This window comes from Rhinichthys klamathensis, unplaced genomic scaffold (genome assembly GCF_029890125.1).
Source record: "Rhinichthys klamathensis goyatoka isolate OS25496 unplaced genomic scaffold, OSU_Roscu_1.1 h1tg000819l_1, whole genome shotgun sequence".
Classification (NCBI taxonomy): Eukaryota; Metazoa; Chordata; class Actinopteri; order Cypriniformes; family Leuciscidae; genus Rhinichthys; species Rhinichthys klamathensis.
Window position 1 is genome coordinate 11553 of NW_026607205.1, and position 11182 is coordinate 22734.

At 38.0% G+C, this 11182-nt stretch overlaps 1 protein-coding gene across 1 annotated transcript; it reads left to right on the forward strand.

Annotated features, from left to right (window-relative positions):
- The first annotated feature begins 361 nt into the window (after positions 1-361).
- Positions 362-7630, forward strand: LOC130078129 (GTPase IMAP family member 7-like). Its single transcript, XM_056243639.1, has 5 exons — positions 362-523; positions 4463-4523; positions 4626-5464; positions 6478-6530; positions 7609-7630. Exons 1-5 carry the CDS (start codon positions 362-364, stop codon positions 7628-7630), a joined length of 1137 nt encoding a protein of 378 aa, XP_056099614.1.
- Positions 7631-11182: the final 3552 nt, after the last annotated feature.

The window sequence follows — 11182 nt, forward strand, 5'->3', positions numbered from 1 at the left end:
AGTACGAGATATTTTAGACATTTGTAAAACATTTAATTTAGGAGTTGGATTAGTTGCCCTAGATCAGGAAAAAGCTTTTTAGATCACAGTTATTTGTGATAAGTTTTTGGTTTTGGGGAAGGTTTTTTAAATTGGACACAACTTCTTTATGCTGGCGCTTCATGTATGGTAAAGGTTGGGGGCGGATTGAGTAAACCAATTTCTGTCCAAAGAGGAATACGGCAAGGTTGTCCGTTGTCTGGGTTGTTGTATAGTATTGCCATTGAACCTCTACTTTTTAATTTAAGAAAGACTTTATGTGGTTTTTCAATACCAAATGTGATTCAGAATGTAAATGTTTCTATTACTGCTTATGCTGATGATGTTGGTTAGCGGTGGGCAGGATATTAATGCTCTGTCTGAAGTCCTTCATTTATATGAGAAGGCTTCATCAGAAAAAGTAAATTGGGACAAAAGTGAGGCTTTTGGGCAGGTGAAGATGCTCTATGTTGTCTACCATCACTGCGAGGAAAGCTTATTTGGGGTAAAGAAGGGTTAAACATTTTGGGAGTTCATTTTGGTTCAAATGACTTTCAGAAGTTAAATTGGGAGGGCGTAATGGAGAAAGTTGCTACCCAAACTATCCTACAGGGGGAGAGTCTTGATTGTCAATAATTTGGTTGCTTCCACATTGTAGCACAGATTTCATGTGCTACAACCACTTGCTGGACTAGTGCAAGAAGTACAGAGAAAGTTGGTGACCTTTTTCTGGTCCGGACAACATTGGGTGCGTCCCTCTGTACTGTTTCTGCCGATACAAGAAGGAGGCCACAGTTAAGTGGATAAAAGATCCAGGCTAATGACTTTTCGTTTACAAGCTGCCCAGAGACTATTATACAACAATGATAGTGCTTGGTTTGACACCGCAGTGGCACTTTTGAGAAGAGCTGGTGGAATGGGACTTGATAAACATTTGTTTTTGATGAAGCTAGAAGAGTCTGAGCTTAAAGATCTTATTCCATTCTTCAAATCGGTTCTGGAAGCCTGGAAAGTTTTTGCATTTTCAAGATCGCCTGAAGTACCTGCCGGGATGTTGGCTAGGTGGCCTTTGTTGACGAGAATTTTATCCTCAGCTTTTCTGCGTTCACGTTTATTGTCTGCTGGGTGCACAAAGCTGGGGCATTTACTGCACACCAGTTTGGAATCCTTGGGCAAGAAAGCTGGAGTTCAGTCCATACGAATATTACAAAAGCTCACCGCAGAGGTGTTTGGAGAACTGGATTTTAACTATCGTTCTTTCCTGGACAATCCAGCTTTAATAGATGAATGGAGAAGTGGACGTGAGTATTGTTTTCACCCCCTGACTGTAAGAGCTGCTGTGGGGGACTGGCTGGAAGAGAGGAAAAGTCTACTGTCATTCAGAACTCCACAAATGGATGGATTCGAGTCAGTGGGAAAGAAAGCCCTTTATGTCACCTGTGTAAAGGTGTCTAATTTACTTTCTTTGACTTGGGTTTTTTCAACAAAATGGACAAAGGTTTTTGGTACCGACTCTTCCCCTAAAGCAGTGGTCACCAACCTTTTCAAGCCTAAGATCACATCCCAAGTCCAAATGTAAACCAAGATCTACCACTTGCAGAAAATTATGAAAAAACAAGGCCACAATGTAGTTCTACTTTGACATTCTTTGTTGCCTGTTAGTCACTAGCAAAATATTTATTTAACTATACAAATAGTATATAACTATACAAACTGTCAACTATAATTCAACATTTTCAACAGTAATATAACATTGTTAAGTATATATCCACAGGCTTATTACTCATATATAAACACAATAATCAGTCAATTACAGGCCTAAGCCAATAATGTACTGTTTCATTTTCCCTTTTAAAACAGGCTATTTCAAATCAAAATGGTAAGTGCAACTAGCATACAAAATATTATGACAACAGTCATCCTTCAATTCTTCAAAAATATTTTCACACAAATTACAGACCTACTACTATTCATTACCTCAATAATCAATCAATTACAGGCCTAAAACAGTCATGTACTTCTCTTTCCCTTTTCCAACAACATAAAACACAGATCTCCTTTTAACAATAGCCAATAAAGTGTTTTTCCTGGCTCAAAATGAGGCGGATGTGGTAAAATCGTAACACTAGGGGGGTCCGGGGGCATGCCCCCCCGGGAGAAAAATTTGTACATTTTAAAGATAAATTCATTAATCTGGTGCACTTTGAGTCACTCGAATCTGTTGTTAAAAATAAAAAATAATCCACCTGCCAACCACCCATATTCTTTGATTTAGATATCTGCATCTGATCATCACATTACAATTATTCAATTAAGCATGATAATATGGTAACATATCACACTGAAGTAGGCTGATTTAAAATTAACATTTATTTAAATTAAAAGTTCTTCTTTTGGCAAAATTACATTTCCTTTATAGCCTAAACAGAGGCTTTGGCCTACTCCCTTTAAACTTAAATTGTCAATGTTTCATTTTTGAAAACACTCTTATCGGAATAATTTTTTGTACCTTTATAAAGGGCATTTTCCCCCTAATTTTATTTAATGTACTGGTATGCTCTAAATTTCATTTCAAATTCTTACATTTTATCAATACATTCAATTAAAATAATAAGACAAGGCTGTTACCAATCAAATTAAATAATTTACATTGAAAAATTATAACTGTATTAAATGAGATTATGAGATTGTTTTGAATATTTTTTGAATATACAAATAAGGAATGTTGAAAAGAATGATACTTTGAAACTAAACCGCCAGTAGAAGCGGCAGGCGGCCGTCTTAATGAGCGAGTCATTGAATCATTCATTCAAACGATTCGTTCAAACGGCTGATTGATTCAGAATGAGGCGGTTTAATAATGGGTAACGTTAATTGAATCTTTGACTCGAGCGAATAGGTCAAAACGCTGAATCATTGATGAATAATGGATGAGTGTTGCTGTGAGATGCGCTGGTTCTGTTGTTTGGAACTATTTTCGCTGCTGAAACAGAACAAAAACAGTAATTGCGTCTAAAAATGTAAGTAACTTAATTTTAACTTTGTTTATTGAACTGTTATGAAATCAATATCTTGGTTTCAATCGTGCTTGCATTCAGGAAAACAGCACTCTGGTCGTGTGTAGTCTATAACGTTATATTGTTTCTTAACTATAAATTTGACGGAGGCGGCCGCCTCATAATTGTCTATGCAGGAAAACCCCTGCAGATTTCAAACTAGCAATAGCCTACTCCCTCACCGTTGTTTGCCATCGTTTCGTTAGCTTGCGTATCGTTAGCTTGAAGAGCTTGATGTGAGCGAAGTGTGAAGTGGCTGAGCTGGTTAAAGCGTGAAGCCTTGTTTATACTCGACGCGCCGCATGAGCCAAAAACGACGTCATTGTAACGGCGCGCGCGCCTCTGCATCCCCTAGACACGATTTACTACACACAGTAGGCTCACACATGGTGCATTTTTAATTAATAAATAATAATGAATACAAATATTGGTGTTTTTTCTCTGATTTTGAAAACTCTTCGCGATCGACTTAAAATGCTTCCAAGATCGACTTGTCGATCGCGATCGACGGGTTGGTGACTCCTGCCCTAAAGGTAGTTGGCGTATCCTGTACAAACGTCCGATTGACCAGCGGACTGGTGACCTCCAGTGGAGGATTGTACACGGATCTATAGCAACAAACAGACATGTGGCGCATCTTGATCCTAGTGTTAGTGTGGGTTGTCCTTTTTGTGCAGAGATTGAATCTGTCTTTCATTTGTTTATGCAATGTACAAGGTTGGTGGATTTGTTTTCCTTGTTAACAGAGTGGGTTACATCTTTGGGTGAAACTTTTTCTTTTCAGTTGTTTATCTTTGGTCCAAAGTACACTGTTGAGCAAAAGAATGTGTTGGTTTTACTTAATTTCGTATTTGTTAATGCAAAATTAGCCTTCTGGAAAACTAGAAAAAATAAGATATCAGGACAAGGTGCAGTAAATCCAATTTTTATGTTTTTGGGCCTAGTGGGTTCTCGTCTCAGAGTGGAATATACGTATTACAAATTGGTTGGGCGTTTACAACTTTTTATGGAAATTTGGGGGATAAACCATGTCTTATGTACAGTTTATGAAGATGAATTGGTGCTGAAATTGTAGTTTGTTCATTTATTTATTTGTTTTTTTGTGGTGAACAAATATGATTGGTTATAACTGTTGTTAAAATAAAAGTGTGTTAATCCTCTCTCTCTCTCTCTCTCTCTCTCTCTCTCTCTCTCTCTCTCTCTCTCTCTCTCTCTCTCTCTCTCTCTCTCTCTCTCTCTCTCTCTCTCTCTCTCTCTCTCTCTCTCTCTCTCTCTCTCTCTCTCTCTCTCTCTCTCTCTCTCTCTCTCTCTCTCTCTCTTATATACACAGACAGACAATTTCACACCTAAATATCTTTCAACCACATTATGTTTATATTTATTTGCAGATTTGTACGATTGAGACCAAAACTTCCCTCAACGATTGTGTTCTCGAAGAAAATGGGATTGGTAAAAATCATTATCCTGTCCTATGAGTTTTTACTTTGTATGCATAAACAAAACATAGCTTTACTTTAAAATGTAATTAGTTTTATCTGTCATGAATAACAGAAAACAGAAAATCAATAATAAGCCTTGAATGTGGTGATTTGTGTTATTTAACAGAACGCAGTGAGCTCCGGATTGTCCTGGTTGGAAAGACCGGCGTTGGGAAAAGTACCACTGGAAACACCATCCTGGGAGAAGAAGTTTTTGAATCCGATTTTTCATTTTCATCTGTAACCCGATACTCTGAAAAGAAATCTAAGATTATTAATGGAAGAAAAATTACAATTATTGACACTCCTGGTATTTTTGACACAAGTTTGAGTCATGAAGAGATAGAGAAAGAAATTAAGACGTGTATATCTTATTCTGCTCCTGGTCCACATGCCTTTCTGATTGTTCTTAAATTGGAAAGATACACAGAAGAAACTGCAAAAGCAATAGAATACATTGAAAGATTATTTGGTAAAAAGGCATTAGGTTACGCCATGGTGCTGTTCACTCATGCAGATCAACTTAAAGGCCAGGACATTAAAACACTTGTGCGCAGTAGTCCAGAAGTACGAGAAATTGTCAAGAGATGTGGGAGACAATATTTTGCGATTGATAATACGATACAGGATTCAGAACAGGTTATGCGGCTGCTACACAAGATTGATGAAATGGTTCTTGATAATGGTGGAGAATATTACAGTAATGCCATGCTTCAGGAGGCAGAGAGAGCGATTGAGGAAGAGACACAACGGATCCTGAAAGAGAATGAAGAACAACGAATGAGGGAATTAGAGGCTCTAAAGTACAAGTTTCGAGGGGAAGAACTAGAGAAAAGGCGAGAAGTAGTAGCAAAGGCTCAAGTGGATAATGCAAGAGATCAAGCTGTTAAAAAAAGCGTCTTTAACAATCTAGTAAAGCGGATTAAGGAGATGGCCAATTATATAGTTTCATTGTTTATCTCCACTCAAAAAAAACCTTAATTACTTAATTCAATTATGGACAGTGGTTTCACACAAGAAAATTATTTTTTATTAACATTAATGACATTTTTTTAATCTATGTAAGCTCCTTGTGTGAGAAAGAATCTATGTGTGAAATAGTAATGTTCAAACAACTCAATGGAATTGCTTCCCTGTAACTTAAATCGGTTAAGTTTAGTGAACATGCTTTTATTTTTCAGTGAAGTTTTAAATAAACTAAAGTATGTAGGATTTACGTGATTTCTCAAATGAATTTCTAGACTATAGCTAGCTATTAGCTTATAATAACACTTAACATATTAAATGCCAAGATTTATATGCTCTTTCATCAACAAGATTAACCTTTTTTTTTTTTTGCAACATATTTTTATTGAAAACTGAACTTTTGCAATTTAGATTTTAAACATAACAGGAAACAAGAAAGGAAAAAGACATTACATAACCAAACCCCAAACCCTCCCCCACCCTGGCTTACTTAAAATCATATACAAATATAAAATATAACAGGACTTAGACTGGTAAGACCTGCAAGTCTGCAAAACATGATAGAAAAGGTGTGTTTCCTCTCATTGCGTATTTATTTTTCTCAAGTTTTAAGAAATGCATAGCATCAGTAAGCCACTGCGAAACTGATGGAGGATTTGGAGATTTGCACTGTAAGAGAATTCGACGTCTGGCCAATAAAGATGCGAATTTCTTTCTGTGCCCAATTAAATTGATCTGATTACAATTACACACTATCAAGTCTTCCCCTTTCATAATTTTCTCAAAAACACATACAATGACACTTAATTTCAACATTTATTCTCCCTTAATCCAGCTATATGCAAAGCGGCAGTCTGTGTCAACGTCTTTCCACATCTGCAAAATTGGCGCCGGAATACACGCACAAAATCTACCGCGCATGCTCTCACAAGCTCTTCTTTGTTTTTTCTGCACATTAGGCACGCTTTAACGCACTGTTGACTCTCACTGGTTTAGTGACGTCTTATTTCAAGTAAGTGTCACTCAAACGATTGAGTAACTTGTTATTTGCACCCTGCAATTGACTGTTACCCAACAAAACCTAGTAAGTAGTATGTATTTTATATTACTGAGTAAAGTTAACTAAGTATATGCGAGTCAGGAAAGCTATTGGATTTTACAGCCGTATTCTTGTAAACAGTGAAAATATATGAGAAATTACAGCATGGGAGAACATATATTGAGCTTCACAAACTACAGAATAATTAGACATGTGAGAGAAAAAGTGAACAAAAAGTACAAAACGTTACAATCTAATTGTGATGGGGAAGCCCATTACTTACTCTAATAATTATATTTGGGTCGTAACTCGTAAGCCAATTGGCTGTCACCATAGTGATATAAAAGGGCGATAGGTCTGTGCCTAGGGCAGAACTTCTCAATTATTTTCTGTTACGCAGAAACCTTGGGATAAACAAAGACACTAAAGTTAGCGTAGATGCCATTCTTCTTATGATGTAGCGAGTACATCTGGATTTAAGGGAAGTGTTCCCAGTTCCGGCTGACCTAATCTATGCAGCCTAACATTAAATTACAGAAGTCAATAAAGTATTATGTGTACGATAGGTCAAAGAGATGTGTTTTTAGTCTAGCTTTGAACTGACAGAGTGTGTCTGCTTCCCGGACAATGGTAGGAAGATTATGCCAAAGTTTTGGTGCTAAATAGGAAAAGGATCTACCGCCTGCAGTCGATTTAGATATTCTAGGTATTATCAACTGGCCGGAGTTTTGAGATCGCAATAGACGTGAAGGACTATAACGCTTTAAGAGCTCGTTCAAGTACTGCGGAGCTAAACCATTTAGTGCTTTGTAAGTAATCAGCAATATTTTAAAATGTATACGATGTTTAATAGGGAGCCAATGCAGTGTTGACAGAACCGGGCTAATATGGTCATACTTCCTGGTTCTGGTAAGAACTCGAGCTGCTGCGTTTTGAACTAGCTGTAGTTTGTTTATTAAGCGTGCAGGGCAACCACCCAGTAGAGCATGTTACATCAGCGATTGTCTGTGTTTCTGTATCTCTTCTGTTTCGTGTCTTGTTGTTATCCTAGGTTACTTCCTGTGCTTAATTGATGGGGATGCCGGCGCGCGAGGCGTGTCCCAGCTGATGGCATAAAGAGGGCTTGGGTGTGGCGAGAGGACGCGGGAGAGACCGGCTTTGTTCGGTGTTTGAATTGTAGTTTGTATGCAAATGTAAACTTATGGAGTTAACAAATAAATCCTTAGACATTTGTTTGCCGAACTTTCTCCTGCCTTTCTTTGTTACTGTCTGAGAGCCAGTATGTAACAAGCATTACAATAATCTAGCCTTGATGTCATGAACACATGAACTAATTGTTCTGCATTTGTTAATGAGAGCATATGGCGTAATTTAGATATATTTTTAAGATGGAAAAATGCAGTTTTACAGATACGATATAAAAGAAATACGATATACGAAGAAAACGATATAAATACTGTTCGTTTTCTCACAAAAACCGCTCGTTTCGTGTCTTAGGCCTTCAATGTGTACTTACATTTACGAGTCATTAAATCATGTTTAATTTGGACTTCTCTGTGCTGCTCTTTGAGGTGGTGACCATAGACCTGCATTATATGACTGACAGACAAGAACGGTTTGACCTAAAAATATAAAAATTGAAACTACTGTGGAAACAAAGACACCTACATCTTGGATGCCCTTGAGGTAAGCTAAAACATACCAAAAATTAATTTCAAAGTGAACTATCCCTTTAAATGCCAATCCCAATGCATCTTTTTCATTATCTACATGTATATTAAAATCACCAACAGTTAGTACTTTATCTGCAGCCAATGCTAATTCTGATAGAAAGTCTGCAAATTCTTTGATAAAGTCTGTATGTTGCCCTGGTGGCCTGTACACAGTAGCCAGCAGAATTCTCAAATGTGATTTATCGTTTACACTATATATTTTTACATTAAGCACCAACACTTCAAAAGAAGTATATTTAAAAACTAGATTTCTTAGTGGTTTTGAAAATATTACTATAAATTACAGCAACACCTCCCCCTTTGCCTTTCAGACGAGGTTCATGTTTATAACTGCAATCTTGTGGGGTTGACTCATTTAAAGTAATATAATCATTTGGTTTTAACCAGGTTTCTGTCGAACACAGCACATCTAGATTATAATCTGAAATCATATCATTAACTATGAGTGATGTTGGAGTAAGGGATTGAATATTCAGCAACCCAAGCTTTATCATTTGCTCATCTGTATTATATCTGTTTTTTATTTGTTGAACATCAATTACATTTTTAACCTGACGTTTTTTGGATTTCCAAATTCGGGGAACAGACACAGTCTCTATATGATGATATCTAGGTGAAAGAGCATCTATGTGATGGGGTTTATCTGACCTTGGTGACGTGTGGCCGCTAGCAGACGGTCGGTTTAGCCAGTCTGTCTGCTTCCTGACCTGAGCCCCAGATTGTCATGTTTTATCTCTAAGACTATGAGCCAAATTACTAGAGAGAAGAGCAGCACCAGCCCAGGAGGGATGGATACCATCTCTTTTCAACAGGTCAGGCTTGCCCCAAAAACTTTTCCAATTGTCTATGAATTCCACATTATTACGCGGACACCACTCAGACAGCCAGCGATTCAGTGAGGCCAATCTACTAACTATCTCATCACTCCTGCGTACAGGAAGAGGGCCAGAGCAAATTACAGTGCCTGACATCATACTTGCGAGTTCACACACCTCTTTAATATTAATTTTCGGAGTCGAATTAACTGGCAGAGTCGAACATGACATGAATAATGATCTTAGAGAATTTACGATTAGCATTAGCCAGCACTTTTAAATTTGCTTTGATGTCAGGCGCTCTGGCTCCCGGCAAACATGTGACTATGGTGGCTGGTGTCTCTATTTTCACGTTCCGTGTGATCGAATCACCAATTACCAGGGCACAATCAACAGAATTCTCATTATTCAAAAACAATGATAGAAATAATGTCTCTTCTGTATTAGAAAAATAAATAAATAATAAATAACTAAAAACAATACCTCCAAATTGAACAAAAATAGCTCTCACAAACTTACAAAAACTCCCTCTTTATCCTGTTTTTCTTCCTCGTCCTTCTTGTTTGCCCATCTATATTTTGCTGTAGAGCTTATCTTTCCCAGCAGTGTTTTGTTGCTTAACAAATAAGCATGAAAGTCTAATGACCCAATGAAAAATTACAGGGCTCTCAAGTTTTGAAGACAGGCAAGAGTGACATCCCCCAATATGTCAATCATCGTGTAATAACGAAAATATGACTAGGCCTAGACTAGCTACTTGTTCTGAGCAGGTGTTGTCAGTGAACAGGCTTTAAACTGTTACAGACATTAATGGAAACCTGATGCTAATTTTCTGGGAAACATTATAGCAGTCAAGTTGTCATTGTTTGTGTCAAACAATTTGTGAATTTGTTTAACATTAAAAAAAGAAGATCATGACCTACTGTGCTCAAAGTGATGCTCGAGCTCCAGTGGTTTCCTCTGCGGGTGAACGAAGCTTTTGGAAGATGTTGTAGCAGAATCACGTGAACAATTCCAGGAAATGCTTTTTTTTTTCATTGGTTGTTGCGTTAAATCTTACCCAGATACAATAGTGCTATTTTCTGATTGGCTATTGTGTAGCCCTTTTCATTTTTCATTTTTTGATAAGTGGCAGGCTCGATTAATAACTGCAGGGGAGACGCGCTTGAATCCTGCCGGACCGGTTCCACAGTGAGAGCAGCGCGGCCAGAGACATTTTGGGCGCTGCGGCTTATTAAATATATTATAAATTGTTTTTCCGCGTGAGAAATACAATGTTTGGCGGGAGTGCGTGACAAAGGATTGAAATAAGTGACCGTCTCGCTCAATGTGTGACACCTGAGAGCCCTGAAATAATGAAAACCAGGACATTTTCATCACTTTATAAAAAACAGACAGGACAGGACGTGAAAACAGGATGTTTGGTCACCCTATGTAAAGAGTTCACTATGCTAGGCGCATCCAAAATAGTATCTAAAGCTCTAGTACTATCCTTACTATGCTCAATTAAAGTTTGGACGCGTGTCTCTAGTTCTGAAATCTTCTCTGTCAGCCTGACTGTCTCCTTGCATTGATCACATGTAAATCCTATATTGCCATCGGAAAAGGCTATACTAAACATATGGCACGTGACACAGGTGACAATAACAGGACATTACTCACCGTGTTTGTTGACTGATTCTTACCTGAGCTTTTATGAACTCAAAGGCGCAGGCGCGCGAGAGAAAATAAATAAATAAATGAGCGCACGAGTGGCGCGTTAACAGGCTAACGTTAGCGAGATACTAGCGTGCTGTGTTAACAATAACGGAAGCTAGAGATGTAAGGTTAATCTGAGATGTTGGGTAAGCTGTATTTAGTAGTATATAGGGATGGCTGCCGCGAAACAGTTGTTCCGAAGCTGTGCAAGATCCCGAAGCGCAGATGTTTCGAAACACTGATTCGAAGCGTGATTCAAAACACCCATGTCACGTGACTATGGCCAAACGAAGCCTCGAAGTGTTTCACTAAGTGTTTCATCAGGTGTGATCTGCCGAATCAGCGTTCGATTGACACGGTTGGGAACAGACCACACAAT

What these genes read in the sequence shown, in the direction of transcription:
- LOC130078129 (XM_056243639.1), top strand. Translation starts at nt 362, where the DNA reads ATGTTGGTTAGCGGTGGGCAGGATATTAATGCTCTGTCTGAAGTCCTT. An exon ending in TCTCGAAGAAAATGGGATTG is followed by an intron (nt 4,524 to 4,625) that starts GTAAAAATCATT and finishes CATGAATAACAG; the next exon opens with AAAACAGAAAATCAATAATA. An exon ending in TTAGTGACGTCTTATTTCAA is followed by an intron (nt 6,531 to 7,608) that starts GTAAGTGTCACT and finishes TTGTTATCCTAG; the next exon opens with GTTACTTCCTGTGCTTAATT.